The 18,949-nt window shown below is 47.1% G+C and overlaps 1 protein-coding gene across 1 annotated transcript in view; it reads left to right on the forward strand.

Moving 5' to 3' along the window:
- pard3aa (par-3 family cell polarity regulator alpha, a) overlaps nucleotides 1–18,949 on the forward strand; it is a 349,891-nt gene that overhangs the window by 177,388 nt on the left and 153,554 nt on the right. The window contains 5 exon segments of the mRNA XM_030349167.1: nucleotides 4,219–4,344; nucleotides 7,477–7,740; nucleotides 8,008–8,207; nucleotides 13,599–13,738; nucleotides 14,328–14,456. Of these exon segments, the coding sequence (XP_030205027.1) occupies nucleotides 4,219–4,344; nucleotides 7,477–7,740; nucleotides 8,008–8,207; nucleotides 13,599–13,738; nucleotides 14,328–14,456 (859 nt within the window).

The raw sequence follows: 18,949 nt of genomic DNA on the forward strand, positions 1-18,949 counted from the left end.
CTGGCACGCCACCAAGACCAAACGAAAGCCCCTCCTCAGCACGGCGGGGAGAGGAGGGGGGGAAGGTGAAGAATCACAGGGGACAGGATGGGACAGGGGCTGGGTGCAGAGGAGACAGGGGGATGACATGAGATGCGTGGGGTGCCGCTAAGGCCTTTTGTCATTGGAGGACGATGACGGTGCATTAGTGGCTGCATGCGTGATGCTAATCCTGTTGGGATCTGTAAGGAAGTGTCAGGGAGCTATATTTAGACCCCCTTGACCCCCACACGTTAGACTTTCCCTTATCCTCGGTCGTTGAGTTACCTTCATAGACACGCTCGCGCACAAATAATTCTACACACACACACACACACACATTTCTACGCATTCACACACACAAGGTCGTCATGAGGTACGACCTTAGAAAATAAATATAATGCCTGATTTTTGCCGCGGTGACATCTTTGATCTAGAAACACCTCATCAAATCACAGTGTCTTTAAATCCAGACACAACTTTTATTCGTCCACGTTTACATGGAGAGCAAACATCTGGACGACCACGGTCACGGACAAACGAAAACGCACGATGCTGCATCCTAGTGCTGCGTGGCCACTAAGGTCCATCTCCCGTCCGCCAAGATGGACACTAATAGCAATCAGAGGCTTCAATTAGGCCCAGACATGATAAGAACGAGCGTCTGGCCAGCCGAACGATGCTAATGGCCCTGCCAGCTCTCTTCCTGTGCGCTGCAACTGCATGCAGAGGGGAGAGGGCTGGGCGGGGGAGAGGAGGCATTATGCGGGGCAGGCTGTCATTAAGCGTCTAGACCAGGGCCACTGGGGGTCAGACGGGACAGCAACGCCCCGGCAGTCACACAAGAAGACACTGCAGCCTCTGTCCGCGGCTCCAATGGCTGCCCCCGTTAGCGCCCGGCTGCACCCAAAATGGACTCGCATTCCGCCATGAATGGGGGGGAGGATAAAGTGGGTGGAAAATCAGCATTTTGACACTATCGCCGTAACCTGCTTGCATTACGCCGTGCACCAACATGCACACACAGACATACACAAAGACCAACAGGCTTTGATGTGTGCACAGCTAGAAATATATACACTCACATGAATCAACAATGGTGGGTACAATGACATACATCGCTGTGGGCACGTACGGGCCACGTTCTATATTATTTATTTCCCCCACGTCCCAGCCACACGCAGATGCATCCTGCTAATGAGCTCCTATTTCTACCGCCATTACATTTTTTTCATTCACTTAACGGTAAACAAACGACAGGCATAATTGCGGCACTTCAAGTGGATCTTGATTGCGTTATTATTTCATTAAAGGCAGCGGCAGAGGACAGCAGGTGCCCCCCCCCTATACCCCTTCCCCCCCCCACGCCTTCCAAACCCCACTCCGGAACGCTGGGAATCTCAGGAAGGCTGATTGTGAAGGACCTCACGTCTCCTGATGTCCTCGTGCAGAGGACAAACTCAAGGACAAAAGCAAGGACGTTGCCTTGTCCTTGGTGTGGCTGTATTCAGCCAAGCCCTTTTGGACGTATACAAAGAAACAACAGAAATTGGTCACTGCGTGGTTGGGTTCGGCGACACAAAAATACAATGCCTTGCATTGCTCGGTTCAAAGGGACACGAGACATGTATTCTGTGATAGTGAAAAATGTCTGGATAAAGACGTGTTTTTTATGTCTTTTGTCATTCAAATACAAGGCCAGTGCCCAAACCCTGAGACTGTGTTAAAAACGCCTCTTCGAATAAGAGGCTATTTTGATCCAACTTCGATATTTCTCAATCATCTCTAAGTACAAATCCAATTTTTTGTTTCAGTTATTTTCCAATTCCATCAGCAATATTGAAATAGAATTTGGAGAGGGACTTGGAGAGAGAGAGAGGGGGAAAGACAGAGAGAGAACGAACACTAGAGGATGCCAGTCGCTTGATTGACTGATGTGGGTGTTAAATCAAGCCATTGTCTGCTCCAGACCTCTAGACTACAACACCACCTCATCCATTGTCATTCACAGTCCCACTTCTGAATACTGATGGAAGGATTGGCCAAAAAACTCCTGTCTGACTTGTCACTCGAGACACACACAGACACATACCCCCACACACACACACACACGCACATGCACATACACATACACACACACACACACACACACACACGAACACGAACACACACACACACACACACACACACACACACACACACACACACACACACACACACACACACACACACACACACGCGCACAACCACTAATACCACCATAACATTTCCACACACACACCAACATAGAAAGTCTTGTTCAACTAATGACAGACTCCATGCTAGCCTTCCACTTTACTATATTTCTTTATTCATTTTTTATTCACCTGACAACACGAAGAAAGGTCAAATCCTGTGTTTTTGAGATTGCTGCTAATGACAATGGCTCATGTAGTGACGTCATTGAGATTGGCACTGGCAAATACACGCACATGCTGCTGTGTGTGTGTGTGTGTGTGTGTGTGTGTGTGTGTGTGTGTGTGTGTGTGTGTGTGTGTGTGTGTGTGTGTGTGTGTGTGTGTGTGTGTGTGTGTGTGTGTGTGTGTGTGTCTGTAAATCCATGCTCTATTGTGGCTGGTGGGGAAACAAACACATTTTTTTGTTTGTTTCATTTCGTTAAGTACTTGGGCAGATCATGCCTGCTTTCAGTTGATATCCACCCACATCTACATGTTTGTGTGTGAGAGTGTGTGTGATGCTGAACACAACACCACACGCACTCACACACACACACACACACAGTCGCATCACAACACTATCGCACATTATAACACTATCGCATTGCAACACTATCACAATATAGTTTAAGCCCCCATCACTCTTACAAACTTATCAATACAAACTTTTCCGTCAGTTGTGCTTTTTTATGTTTCGGGGGAGGGGTGGGGGTTAATCATTGGGCACCAAGCAGTGCCGTCAACGGCAAAGGCTTATCTGCCTGCCAGCTCATCCGTCTGGTTCCACAGGCGTCATCGTTCCCAACGGTACAAATGGCAGTTTGTACTTTTATTTATTTTTTATTTCTGCTGTGCGAGCATGTGTCAGATCTCTACAGGTTATCCGCTGGGCCTAGTCAAAAGCCCATAGCATCTTTTTGATATATTTAAATAGAAGGTTGCAGGCTTTGTGTGTGTGTGTGTGTGTGTGTGTGTGTGTGTGTGTGTGTGTGTGTGTGTGTGTGTGTGTGTGTGTGTGTGTGTGTGTGTGTGTGTGTGTGTGTGTGTGTGTGTGTGTGTTTGTTCGCACCTGTGTGTGTATATGTGTGTGTTTGTGTGTGTGCTAAAGGTTGCTACCTCGATTCATGTGGGGACTGCTGAGGTTGTCACCATGGCGGCGTATTGTTGTTCCCGCGTCTTCATCCCAGCACCAAAAGATCAGGCCTTAAGCTGCAGCCTGTGACGGCAGCATCAGCCCTGCTTTATGGTCTCTGAAGCCACGGCATCCAGCTATTCCTAGCCGGGTGTTTCTGTAATATAGCTGACGTGGGTCACAGCAGCAATACACTTCTATAGACACAGACAGACAGGAAGGGAATGCGGATGGGATAGGGTAGCAGGTAAGTCATGTTCTTAAGTCCGGGGCTCAGCTCACTCTCCTCTCTCACGCAGAGCAAACCGATATTTCCTTTTTTTGGATGTTTTTTTTTCGTACCCAGAATGCTTTTTTGGGGGGTTATGGAAACTGCAATAAAAGTATGAATAAGTTGTTTCCGCCATTGCTTGCATTTTACCATTACTCCTCCAACCATCCATGCACAGCGAAAATGCAGACAAATATTCATATTAGCATAGGGTATTCAGAGTCTGCATGTGGTGATGTGTGTGTGTGTCCGCGCGTGCTTGCAATACAATGCGTATATGCGTGCAATACCTTGCGTGTGTGCGTGCTTGCGTACATGCACTACCTTGTGTGCGTGTGTGTGTGCGTGCATGCACAACCTTGCATGAGCTTGTACTTGCCTGTATTCATCTATGGGCGTACTGTGCTTGTTTGTTTGTATGCAGGTGCATTTGTCGTACAGTCTATTTGTCTAGTCTCGAGTTAGTATCTGTTATCATCATCAGCACATTGTCTGAAGAATGTACGCGCTTACAACCTATATGTCCCTGCATCTCCCATCAATAACGTCTTCCCTTCCCCCCCCCCCCCCCCCCCCCCCAGGACCAACGGCCTTCTGGTGAAGCGTCTGGAGCGGGGTGGCAAGGCCGAACAGGAGGGCCTGTTCCAGGAGAATGACTGCATCGTGCGCATTAACAAGGCGGACATTCGACACCTGCGATTCGAACAGTAAGTCCTGGTCGTCTGTTGGTGCAAAAACCCAACTGAAATCCTGCCCGCGAGTGCCGCGACTATTTTGAGTCCTCATTTCGAGGAATTATCTGTGACTTCCCCCCCACCCCCCGGCGTTCGCTGCAAATTCCCAAAGTGTGAGCTTCCTTCTGCAACAGTTTCCCTGCAGCTTCGAAAACTTTTCCTTGCCAACTTTTTGCTAGGTACATTTTAGACCTCTAAGCAACACTTTGCTATGAAGCTTATTTCTTTAATCCCCCTCCCACTGCGACAGGAAACTAAGTTGAGAACGTCCCTGCATGGTTAGCATTCAGTGTGACCACAAAGTCTGCATTAAACACTGAACAATAACGTTCAATATCAACGTTATACATCTCCCATAAAAGGGGATAGGATTCTGGACTGTAGCTTGAATTAGTCATTCATTATTTTGTCTGGAACCCTTTCAGCCCAGAGCTGTGCAGGGCTAAGCTTGGCTGTGGATTCCCTACTCTCATTTTTGTGTTTAATGGTGTTTATTTGTCTATTCCTGGAATTTATTGTTATATGAATGTATTTTATACAGCTGCACAATGTCCCACTACTTGTGTAACTAGGTTATACACACATAATATTTTATACATTTGAATTGGATATTATTTACTATTGCTATTTGCTATTGAGTCAGTTAGAAGACACCTTCATCCAGTTAAGACATTCAGAGAGTTTCTTTCATAAAGGCATCTTGTTCAAGGATGCCTAAAGGCAGGCTTTGCTAATTGGGATTCAGACCTATAACCTTTTTGGCTGGGAATCAAACACCCCGACCACCATAAAATAAGGGAATGACCGCCAAGTCCGGATAGAGTGTAGCTCTGTCTGTCCATCTCCAATGAGACCGGCCCATAAGAGGTCTGGTTGACCCACAACGATCCACTACCAACGGTCTTATTCCAAATGGCCCACGTAGCGTAGCTTACCATACAGCCGGATTGACTCACTGTCTTCTCCTTCTGAGATGCGAGAAAAGAAAGACTGATGATAGTCTGTCTGTAATGATGTCAGCCGATTGTTGTTTCTCTTTTGGAAACCAATCCCTTTCATTTGTTAAGACTTTGGTTTTCTTCTTTCTGTCTTTAGTTTTCTCATTACGACTCACTGTCAAAGGGCCAACGCTATTAACATACTTTTTAATATTCAATCTAGTGAGAATTTGTCTTTGTTTCATTAAATGTGTGTTTTCCTTCTTTCTTTTTAAATGCAATATTTGTCATTATCAAAGGTCCCAGCTGCCTGCAAACCTCCTCTGCTGTGAAAGAGGCTTACACGTCCAATCCACAAGGGAGCAATGTTTCGTAGTGTTCCGCAAGCAATTACAGACACAGACGCATATATAGACACACACGCACACGCCCACACGCACACACACACACACACACACACACAAATACACACACAGACACAGACACACGCACATACACACACACACACACGCACACAGACACAAACAAGCACACAGTCCTTACTGGTATGGAAATGCATTTAATGATTTCCCAAGAATATGAGGAGAAACAGAACTCAACTTTGCTCAACCTCTTCCACACACACAGACACACGCCGTCCCCACATTCCTCCGTCGATTCCTCCGTCTTGCTGATTGTGCTCCACCCAGGGAGACAGTTTAAAGTGATAGCCTAATCTCCTTGGATTGTTTTGCATGGGTAAATATTTTGGGGAGCTTAATCTTGCGGAATGTAATGATGCATTGATGGGGTAATTTATTATTCAATCAGTGGCTGATTGCTGGAGTGACACCGCTGTATGTTATTATATGCATTTGCAAAGCACTTATGCACACATGCATGCACACACACACACACACACACACACACACACACACACACACACACACACACACACACACACACACACACACACACACACACACAATACAACCATAAATATATGCCACCTGTGCGCCTGTTTGTGTTATTTCTACAAATTACCATAAAAATAATGCAGACTGAACGCGTCTCAAGTAGCGCAGCGCGGCGGCGCTTGCCTCGGTGACAGCGCTGAGAGAAAGCATGCTCATTTTGTCGGGGGAGCCGCCTGGAGACCGCCAATAAGTCATTTGGACGAGCTCGGATCCTGCGCACGCCGCCACACCGCTTCCGTGTGTACGGCGGCGGCAATGGCGGCGCTCGGAGAAAGAAAACCCTGGGGGGGCGGCCTCTCTTCCCTCCGTGCCGCACCCCTGACTCTGGCGTCTCTCTATGAAGCCTATCTATATGCTAAGTATCTCCAGAAATCCCTGCTCTGAAACAGCTCTCTGGCAAGCGGCAACGGTCAATTCCCCGGGTTTAAGAAAGTACAAAGTCCCGCCGGTGACTGACTGATGTGATTTATTTCTTGGCTGATTTAGCTTTGATTGGGCTAATTAGCTCGTCTTGATGGCGGTTGAGTAATTTCTTTGTTTTCTCTTAATGTGTAATCAGCCGTGGTGCACGTTATCGTCTGGGCTAATTAGCCAATCCCTGACAGCGGATGTGTTTTCTATATGCTTTGTTGACTCCCCCATCCTCCCTGTCAGGGAATGTTTGTCTGCTTACCTAACCGAGTCACAGGCCTGGAGGTGTACAGACAATGTTATGTAAAGTTATGTAAAGACTGCAGTAGAGGTTCCCTACTTTATTGGACTACTAGATACTGTCACTGGCATTAGAGTTATCCCAGTGTTCTCTATGGCTTCACTGAGATGAGCTTTACCAACTTCCCCAAAGCCCTCCCCCTCTCTCGCTCTCTTTCTTTTGCTCTCTCTCCAACACTACTTTCACTTTATCTCACTCGACAATCTTTCCGGCTACAGCCCTTAATGCCCTCGCACGGCGAGATAATGAGTGAGGGAGCAAGTGTACGAGTGAATGAGCAAGTGTACGGGTAAGTGATTGAGTGAGCGATGGAGTAAAAAATAAGTGCCCCGATGCTTTCTATTTCGCAAATTTTTCTGTCAGTTTTCCAAACCTCTCCATCGGGTTAAGACTTACATCTATTTATCCTAAGCCTCACCTCTCTGCACTCTATTCATCCCACTGACCCACCCTCCTCCTCCTCCTCCTCCTCCTCCTCCTCATCCTCCTCCTCCTCCAGAGCTCAGAACATGTTCCGGCAGGCCATGCGGACCCCGCGCATCCTCTTCCACGTGGTGCCGGCTGCCCTCAAGGCCCAGTACGAGATGCTGTCGGCCCCGGCCTCGCTCGCCTCGCCCACCTGCAACCGGGTCCGCTTCAGCCAGGAGCCTCAGCGTCCGCCCGGCGACCGCTCCAGCGTGACCCCCCCGGGGGGCGGGGGCCTGGAGCGGGCCCAGCACAGGACGTCCCGCACCGGGCCACCCCCGAACGCCCCCAATCACAAGTGGGTCTGGCATGAGCATGAATTTGTCAGCTGAATATAGCATGTCGCTGTTTTATGCAGTTTTTTTTTTGGTCACGATTACAAATTAAACGTTGGTGGGTGCTTAACCGTCCAACATCACTGGACAATTATATTGAAAATAAAACGTAAGCTGACCTCCTGGACAGCAGCAGGGCGGGATGCAGCTATTAATCCAGCTATGAATCCAAATGAATGTGCTTTCCCACGAGCGCGACTGAGTAGAGATGTTGCTCTGCTGTGTTGAAGCAGCCACCAGCTCCCTCTGTCACGGAGCACCCCGGAGCCCGGACCCCGCTACTCCACCGGCCCCCCGGCCCTGGTGGTCCGGACACCCCCGGCCCCCCCGGCCCCGTCGCCCTCCCTGCAGCGCAGGGTCAGCAGCAGCCTCTCCACCGGCTCCTACTCCATCAAGTCCGGCCGCAGGCTCCACGTGAAGCTGAGGAAAGGTCTGTCCACGTTGACCTGTCCGTATCCCTCATCTCTCCTGCTATGTGTCTTTAGTGATCTACTGGTCTATCTTTCACCAATCTATGGATCTCTCTGTCTTTATATCCCTCTATCAATCTTTTGATCATTCTATCTATGTATGTGACTATGGATCTATTGATGGGTCCGTCTCTCTCGATATGTACATTTATACAACAGTTAGATCCGTTCAAGTCATTTGATTGGACAAGAGGCATTCCTTGAGTGCTGGTATAGCAGCACTGATATATATATTTTGATCTACTGATCTATCTATCTCTATATCTATACATCTATTTATCTATTCCTCTCTATCATCTATTGATCACTATCCTTTAATCTCTGTATCAATCTATTGATTGGTCCGTCTGTGTCTTTCTATATATCTCTATATATTGATCTAATGATAGGTCCATCTATGTCTATAAACCTCCATCAATATATTGATCCCTCTATCCATTTGTATGTCCTTTTTGTTTATCCTATCATGTATATCTGTTTGTCTGTCAGGAAATCTGATGTCCATGATTCTCTCTTGAATCTGAGTGTGTGGTTTCATGGACCATAGTGTGTGTTTTATTACCATGATTCTGTAGTATGGTTGGGACCTGCCACCACACTGTTTGTGGTTCAGCTATCGTACCCAAGCTCACCATTAACTATAATATGATGTTATGATGCTGGTTATGTTGTGGGTCTCTTTCCCGTTCACCCTGACTGCCGCTGCTGTTTTTTATTTTCAGCCTCTCCTTTTCTGTCGCTCTCTCTCGCTCTCTCCTGTCTCCTGTTTCTCTCTCTCCGTCTCGATCTCTCTCTATCTTTCTATATTTCTTTCTCTCGCCCTCAATTCAAAAGAGCTTTATCGACGATGAAAATAAACATTACCAAGCAGATGATAAATGACACCCAAAACTAGCAACAAGACATGGAAACATAAACAACTTTTAGAAAAGTCACATACATGCGGTCATAACTACCATTTATAGCATGCATCTGTCTATGTCTCCATCTCTTCCTTCCTCTTTATCTTGCTTACTCCCCTCGTCTTCATCTCCTCCTCCCTCTGTATCTCTGTTACTCCCCTAGTCTTCATCTGCTCCCCCTGTCTCTCTGTTACTCCCCCTGTCTCCATTTCCTCCCTCTTTATCTCTCTCTTACTCCCTCAATCTTCATTCTCTCTCTCTCTCTCTCTCTCTCTCTCTCTCTCTCTCTCTCTCTCTCTCTCTCTCTCTCTCTCTCTCTCTCTCTCTCTCTCTCTCTCTCTGTGTGTCTCATTCTCTCTCTCTCTCTCTCTCTCTCTCTCTCTCTCTCTGTCTCTGTCTCTGTCTCTGTCTCTCAGCTCGCTGTCACCAGTTGCAGGGGGCAGATGTTGTGCTTGGGAAAGTTGGCATCGGGGGGAGGGTATTTTGCGACGGTGCCCTGGGACTGGGGGTGTTGTTTGGCATGTGAGGACGTTGAAGCAGGCCAAACGTTGAACAAGCTCCCAACAGCAGTGCAGTCACAAGCCACCGTGAGAGAGAGAGAGAGAGAGAGAGAGAGAGAGAGAGAGAGAGAGAGAGAGAGAGAGAGAGAGAGAGAGAGAGAGAGAGAGAGAGAGAGAGAGAGAGAGAGAGAGAGAGAGAGAGAGAGAGAGAGAGAGAGAGAGAGAGAGAGAGATTGTGGCATGCAGCGGTGGCCACCAGTTGAGACCGCTCTATTATACAATGAAGTGAAAGTCTTTTAGCAGCTTTTACCCCCACTGCCTTTACCCTCACTCACCCCACATCCCCATCCACGCCCATCTTGTTGAGTTGCTGGTTAGGGAGCCGAGGGTAAGAAGAGGAGAAGGATGAGAAAAAGAAAGGTGTTGGAGTGAAAGAGAGAGAGACAGAGACAGAGACAGAGAGACCCTAACCAGGAACATTGTTTATTGTCAATGTTAAGTGCTTGAATGCAGTTCTCAAACCACTCTCTTGCAGAGTGTCAACGGGAACTTTCGAGATTATAATGGGTCATAATTTAGCGTTGCCGGTACAGGGGAGAAAAAAAGGACAGTGTACGAATTTTCCCGAAACCTTTTTGTAAAGGTCAAGCATGAACAATTTGAGGCTTAACCTGCCAAAGTCAAAAGACAAACTGAATTGAGAACTACAATCATTTCAATAATTACAATAATTTCATAGAATTTCCGGGGCCACTTATGTACTTTGGGATTCTCAGTCTTCAGGGGGTTTACCTTTACATCTCCGATTGCTCTAATCATTTTGATTTGGCCCTAAGTGCGTCTGTGTCTCTCCGTAACAGAAGCAGATCCATGCATGGCAAATTAACAAAAGTGCCCTAATCAAATAATGCAGTCGAAAGAACGGACATATGCAGCCCATTAGATCTCATTCTAATGTGCCTCTGCCTGTCCTCGTGTTTGCCGTTTTAATTGGCTTATCGGTTGCCAGATTCCGACTAATCCAGCAAAGGGATACAATTACTTTCATTCTGCTCGTCCATGGCCCCAAAATAAAGACGTCAGCAGTTAATTACCACAGGCCTATTAGAGGCGCATTCTTCTAATTGACCCGATTGGAGGCTGTTAATGGCAGAGATCTTCTAATGAGAGTCAGTTTGATTCTGCTCAGCGGGGTGCGTTCTGGCTGAGGAGGGAGTGGACCACGTGATAAAGTGCCATGGGGGTGACATCAAATAGCCCTGTGTCTTAGAATTCCGACCCCCCCCCCCCCACACACACACACACACACCCTAACCTTCACACTAAGGGCCAGCCCTACATTATGTATTTATTTCAAGGGGGGATTAGCATTCTGCTCACTGCATCTGCAGGCCAATGCTTTAAAAGAGTAAACTTTTTTACAGTTCAACTTCTTTTTCCCCTTCCCTGTCACCGAGGTTGTTAGCAGCATTTTATTTTTAAACACCTTTCTGCCGGTTTGTACAAAGGTGAAACCAGCCATAATGTGAGTGTTCAGGCACCTCTCATCCTCTCCCTCCTCTCTGATCCTTTCTGGTCTTTTCGTGATTCTGGGGGGTGTAAACAGCACACCTTGTCTGTAAGAGCTGTCAGATACTTTGACAGCCAGACTGTCAAGACAGGGCAAAAAAAGGAAAAAGGAACTAGGTCATGATGAGCCATTAGACTAGCTGACAGCCCTGTGAAATGAGCAGCTTCTGCTCTGACGTGAATGCTAATCACCATCGTGAGCGCCAGCCCAAGACTTGGACGCCATCGCTCGAAAATGCCAACGGCTCGGCCGCATTCCATATCCGTCTCTCTCGATCACATCTTACTCTTTTCCTTATGACTCATCTTTTTCCTCAGTTTCCGGGATGTTGTGCTTATTTTTTATAAAAAGATAAAAAGTAATCCTTCAAATAATAACTTGACTAGCGCTAACAATTTTGTTTTAGCATGCCTCATCCTGTAGCCATGACATTTGAAGAGCCGTTTTCTTGCTTTCATTTGGCAAATGCAGCCCTGGAAGCTGGAAAAGGACAGGTCATAGACCCTCCACGTTCTCCATTATTCAATTTGAATCCCTTTTCTAGATGAACAATTCATATTCATTTAATGAGGCACCGAAGGTCTTCGTCTTTGGTTTGTTTTCGAGCTAAAGGTAACGCAGCACTTTTCATGATCCAGGAAGGAACAAATACGTTCCTTCCATCCTGATGTCTGCTATTTTTATTCAAATGGCCGCCTGTCAGAGGAGTACCAGTGTTTGAGCTTTCACTTGAAAAAGAAGAAACACAAAAAGGATAACTGCTTGGTTCTGCATGGATAGACACACATTTACCTATTCAGTGATTGTACTCCTTTACATCACTTTTCCATATAGATAAACAGATTGGTCTTGTAGATCTTTATAAGGTGTATGGAACAGTGTGCTTGCCAGTTGCATGGTAATGTTTTTTTAAGTCATGCTTAGGAATTCAAAAAACCCTACATGGCGGCTCAGATTCCTTCAGAGAAGGAAGTCACTGTATCAATAAATCATTCAATGATATGAAAGGGAGTTGGAGTGTATGATTTCAGAAACGCTTTTCAGAAACAGTGTTTTCAGAGAATTATGACGGTTAATTGGAAAGTATTTTCTTTCATTCTGCTGTGCTTAAAGCATTCGGTCCCTTGTGCCTATTCTGGGCCCTTATACTTATAACTGGTGTTTAATCAGACCATTGCTTGTGACATGTGGCTTTGCAGTCCGCATGCATTTATCATAAACACTCAATTTTGGTTTGTGGAATTCTATATTTGCTGTGAGGGACATATGTCAGCAACGTTTTTTTGAAGTCCAAAATATTTGACAACCACACCCTTCAAGCATAGCCACGGATGGAAATACGTCTGTTTATTAAGAGGTTTATGCATGAGGTCATGGCTATACTTTTACCCATACATATTGCTTCTTCATATTGCAGACATTTATAATGAAAGGGGAATTTCAATAATGGATTGGAAGGATTTATTTTCTTCTTAATTCACATCACAGTGCAACAGTTCCTAGGCCAAATGTCGGGAAATGTATAAACCAACATCTGTTAAGGCAGTTTTTTTTTCAGCATAAATAATGGATGACATATGATGTAATTTTAATAAAAATCATTTAAAAAAAAAATAAATCTCGACACCATGCTATACCTCATTCAGCCATCAGAAATAAGTTTGGGTTAGTCAAGACTATTGTGATATTGTGAGTCTTCGAGTACTGTTGCTGCATAGTGAAGAATACTGTATAGTGCAATGTAGTGTATTCTTGCCTTGCTTTACTTATTACTAATAACTAAGGAGAGCTTTTGTGCAATAAATTACATACCAAAGCCTCAAGGCCATTGGTCTTGAATCAAAGTTCTGAAGTGGATACGTTTCTAGGTAGCACTTTACCTCACCCTTTTCTTCCGTCATCTCGGATCCAGGAGTCCTATACTAGGTTATAGCAGAACTTCTGGGCGAGACAGAAGCTTTTGCTGGAAACTAATAACTCAAGGGGTGGACTTGCGCCATGTTTCCTGTGTTTTTTTCACAGCTATGCATGAATAGAAAGTGATCCGCGAAAGTAGACGAAGCCTTCAGATGGGAATTTTAATTAGTTTATATCTACAGTGGCCACTCTTCACAGTGTTTATTTGTCAGTTCTAACAGTTACCCGCATCCAGCAACATGATTTGGTCGAAACGAATATGAACCGAACGACAAAGAAAGACCAGTTTAAATTGGAGCACGTCTGCCTTCAGACTTTTGATTAGTAATCTTTAGTCTGATTTGTGAGACATCCGTTTCTGGGATGTGGAGTAGTAGGGCAGATTGCAAAAACAACCATCCCTACAGATATCCACCCCCCCATCACATGCCATGACCTCTCGTTTCCCCTCTGATCCCCCAGGTCCCGAGGGCCTGGGCTTCAGCATCACCTCCAGAGACGTCCCCATCGGCGGCAGCGCCCCCATCTACGTCAAAAACATCCTCCCGCGTGGCGCTGCCATCCAAGATGGCCGCCTGAAAGCTGGTGACAGGCTGTTAGAGGTACTCGCCCTGAAATTGCGTCACCACATGTTGACCGCAAACTCTCTCGCTTTGAAGCGAATACGGACGTCCGTGTGTAATTTGTGAGGGCCTGGCTCTTTAGAAGAATCGAATTGGCCTGCGTTCTTTTAAGACTTAATCTGAGAGAGCTTTTTTGTTGAAACAACTGAGTCATGTGTGTTCCCTTTGGGCGCAGCAATTAAACCCTGGCGATGAATCGCTGAAGAAATGCAGTTACACAAACAATATTTGATTATAGCGCACTCGGCCCGACATATGATTCGGAGTCTGTTCTCTCTGGGAGGAAACGGCCCATATTTAATGACAGCTGCTATCAGCTTTGGGAATAATAAGTAAAGGTTATGTGTTGCGTGCACATTTGATTCATGTCATTGAAACTGTATTTAAAATGATCTTTTAGCACACGTTCGTGTCTCTCAGTGCGTGGAATGGTTGCTAACATCTGTGCATTCATATTTATGTGTGTGTGTGTGTGTGTGTGTGTGTGTGTGTGTGTGTGTGTGTGTGTGTGTGTGTGTGTGTGTGTGTGTGTGTGTGTGTGTGTGTGTGTGTGTGTGTGTGTGTGCAGGTGAACGGTGTGGATCTCACCGGTAAGAGCCAGGAGGAGGTGGTGGCCCTGCTCCGTGCGTCCCCCATGGAGGGGACAGTGGGCCTGCTGGTGCTCCGCCAAGAAGACCCCCTGCTGCCCAGAGAAGTGGTCAGTGTGTGACAACCCCCCCCCCCCCCACACCCACCCACCCACCCCCATCCTGTCTTCCCTTCTGCTACTACCGAACACCCCTGATCCCTTCCACACACACACACACACGCACACACGCACGCACAATATCTCACACACTCACACACACATACAGATGCAGATGTCCACGCACGCATACCCACACACAGAGACACACACACACATTACCACATGCAGATGCACACACACATGCAGACAGACGCACACACAAATGCATTGATGCAGACAATCACACACAATTACACAGTTAAACACACACACACATACACACACACACACATGTGGCTTCTCTCTGCCAAAGCCTTCAAGCCCCAGCCAAGCAACTGTAGTCAGTAGTCGCCAATGAGCCACGTGTGGACACATGGAAAACAAGTAACTTTGTATGAACTTTGTATTGTAAACCGCACACTTTCCTTCTCTTTTGTTCTGTGTGATTATGCATGGACGGTGGAAGGGTGAGGTAGCACCCCACTGCGCTCACATTGACATGCAGCTGGCCCCGGTCAGCATGCCTTGGGTATCTGCCCTGTTTCTCTTTCGCTCCGCTCACACACGCGCACCACAAGCCATAGGCTGCCCTGTCCGCCGTGCCACAACCCCCGCCTTATTGCTGTTTGAGGAAGGGCTGGAGAGGAGTTCAGCCTAGTTAATATCACGGTTAGACCTGGGAGCAAGGTGATGTTTGTGTGTGTGTGTGTGCGTGCGTGCTCGTGTGTGCACGTGTGTGTGCGTGTGTGTGTGTGCGTGTGTGTGTGTGTGTGCGTGTGTGGAGATGGCTCAGATGATGGTAAGGGGGACAGCTGGGCCGGCTGTTTCATCGGAGCAAACACCATTATCCCTGTCTGACCCGGGCCACCGCTGGACTCGGGTGGAGCAGATCCACCTCAGAGGACCGCCGGTGCCGGTACGACACGTACAACCGTCGTAACACCAAGCGCAGCGCCAACAGAAGGAAGTTCACATAAACAAACACACACGCGCACTGTCCTCCACACATGCACGCACTCACACTGCAATAGATGGACATATCAACGATAAGCAAGTGAGTTTTTCTTTTTAGATAAGCAGACACACACACACACACACACACACACTGAAGGAAACACATATAATTTACCCCAAATACAGGCCCACTCTCTGACACAGTTGTGCACGAGGGGTGACATTGGCTGTCTGGCGACAGATGGTTGGGGGCGAGTGCCCTCCACATCCACACCTCCCCCCCGCCCCCCGCCTCCTCGCCAAGCCTCCGTTTCGCGGCTCTGACAGCGGGCGCGGGACAGCGCAACACTTTGGCAGGCCAAGGCGCTCGCATGCCAACACCCCCGCCCCTCCCCCCGTCCCCCCCTCATCAGTGTGTGAGTGGTGACCGGGCACCTGGCCTCTTAACCCTGGCCCAGGAGCCACGCAAGCTTGGGGAATAATGGTGTGAGGACCCGCCCTCCCCCTGGTGTTATGTGTTATGGTGATGTGGAATTGTGGGAGTAAATGTTATTCAGGTCTTGTACCTTCATCATTAGTATTGCTGGCTTTTGCTCTGTGTGTTTGCTCTGTGTGATTCTCTTCATGCCCTCCGTGTATCTGAAGCTTTTCATTTTACCAAAGTAGACCGAATTAATAAATGCTTGCTCAAGGGCAATTTGGCAGGGCAGGGAGAGACCTGGCGGCAGCGGTATCCAAGGTAATCCAATCACTAGCTAGTTGGTTGCGCAGGCTTTGTGACCAAATGCCATGCGCCAGTCACGTACGATATTCATGGCGTCTTTCCAGCGGTGTGATGAGCGATGGCGTGGTTGATGGTGTTTTGCCGACAGAGATCAGCGTGTTGTGTGAAAATTGCGTGTCACTACTGCACCGCACTCGACTCCACTCTGTGTGGGGGGTTGGGTAGGAGAGTTTGACGTCCTAGCTCCCTCAGATCCGTGGGCGTGACACGATTAGAGATACTCATCGCTGCACCACTGACCTAATGGTGTCTCTTCCTTTATCTCTCTCCCTTTCTGCCTCTCTCCGTCTCTCTCTCTCTCTCCCCTTAAGTAACTTCCAATGGATGCGTGTGGTGAAGACTGATGGTTCATGCTTCATTGCTTTCCTCCCCCTCTCTATCTCAAGTGATAATTCTCATTCTGTTGATGCCTTTCTCCCTTGGCTTGGTGCAGACACCTGCCGAACGCACCGAGAGAGAGAGAGAGAGAGAGAGAGAGAGAGAGAGAGAGAGAGGAGAGAGAGAGAGAGAGAGAGAGAGAGAGAGAGAGAGAGAGAGAGAGAGAGAGAGAGAGAGAGAGAGAGAGAGAGAGAGAGAGAGAGAGAGAGAGAGAGAGAGAGAGAGAGAGAGAGAGAGAGACGCAGAGAGAGAGAGAGAGACGCAGAGAGAGAGAGAGAGACGCAGAGAGAGAGAGAGAGACGCAGAGAGAGAGAGACGCACATACAAACACCACTGTATGAATTTGTTTGTGCATTTGACCGCATGTCCACGTGCGCCAGTCCCCCTATTTAATCAGTATCATCTGCCGCGAGGTGGAACATGTGTCACTGGCCTTCCTCTGGTGAACACGTCAGTTTCCCAGACAGACAGACAGACAGAGGATCTTTGTCTGAGTGACATCTTTTCTGCTGATGGCTAATGTCAGCTCTAAAAAGCTTCCCTCACTGTCTCCCTCATATATAGACCTGTGGTTGGTATATGACTAGAAGGATCAATCTTTAATTGTGCCTCCATCCATCCATTGATTAAAAGACCTATTGACTCTTTTATTGATTATTTTCCTTATTGATACCTGCAGCTCTACAGACATCCTATTTTACACATGTCTTTTACTGTTATATGACTGTGATGCAAGGCAGGGTATTGCAGTAGTCCCAACCCTAGGCTGTGTCAATACAATAACCTACCTTTTACATCATCTTTCTTGGCATGTCTATTTCTATTGTTCCCATCTTCCTCTGCCTCCATATCTCTTATTAGTATCTGCCTCTGATCCAAGGTTTGAGGTTATCGACAAACTTCCTTTTTTAGACTCCCCTTGTTTGACAGGTTGGAGCCAATTAGAGAGAGAGAGAGATGGATAGGGAGAGGGAGAGATAGGGGAGGGGGTGAGAGAGGGAGAGAGAGCGATAGGTAGGGGGAGAGAGAGAGAGAGAACTAGAGAGAGGGAGAAAGAAAGATATAAGAGAGGGAGACAGAGCGATAGGGAAAGAGAGAGAGAGATAGTATTTACAGGAGAAACAGTGTCCCCCACAGGACTGGAGTTGAACATGCAGCAACTCCTCCTGCCATTCCTCACAACGGCCCCCCAAGTTGAACAGATTTGTATGAGATTAACAAGGCAAGTGAAGCCAGTTGTGAAAAAAGTAATGTTGATTGTCTATGGGGTCTCATCTCTGTTTAACCCAAGACAGGGTTTGACGAATGGCAGAATGAGGGCATTAATATGGAGTGGGTAGAGAGAACAGAGAGAGAGAGAATGTCAGAGATAGAGAAAATACATCATTAGATGAACAACACCAAAAATAAGAGAAAAGACGGTAACAAGAACACATTTTCTAGGGTGATACCAATCTGTGGCAATTTGGCAAACCACAACAGCAGGCCCGGGTGCTGGCTATCGGCTTATAAACGGGGACATGATGTGTACCCTTATCCTTTAGCTGGTTGAGTTGCACTTCTACGCCTCTTTTTCTGAAACAGACAACCACATGAACTCAGCTGTAGATCTCTGCCATACTGTCACGTACCTCTCTGTTACACGAAAAAATCGGCACCCACTCTCCGTGCACAGGGATACAGCCAACAGTGATGATTTATTTCTCGGATTTCTTTTAACTTCCCAGCATGTCTTGTTCCGAGTTGCTCACACCCATACGGGTAACACAGCTCCCGGGCTGCACTGTGAGGCGGGAGGTGTGCAGAGTGTTTCACTGTCTGTGATCCTGGCATCATGGAGTGAAATTCCCCCTGTTTAATATTAATAGAGGAGGGATAGATAATAATGCCAAGGGTTGGTTGAGGCAACTTCTGATGAATACTCATGTCCAGGTGTGTCAGAAGTGCTGCAACCATGCTGTTATTCGGGACAACCACCACACATGCACATGCATGCATACACTCACGCAATCGCACACACACACACACACACACACACACACACACACACACACACACACACACACACACACACACACACACACACACACACACACACACACACACACACACACACACGCAATGTCACAGACATGCGGATCGACATAATCACAATCTAAAACACACAAACACACACACACACACACACACAGACACACACACATTCAGACGTCTGAGGGCCACCTTCTTTGTAAAACCACTCATCCTGTTTAAATCTCACACAATGTGAACCTGATTAGCCCGAATATCCCTCATTTTCTCATTTCACCGTCCCAATAACGGCCCTGCCGTCTGATGACGGATCGTT

The sequence above is a fragment of the Gadus morhua genome, chromosome 23, assembly GCF_902167405.1.
Source record: "Gadus morhua chromosome 23, gadMor3.0, whole genome shotgun sequence".
NCBI classification, from domain to species: domain Eukaryota; kingdom Metazoa; phylum Chordata; class Actinopteri; order Gadiformes; family Gadidae; genus Gadus; species Gadus morhua.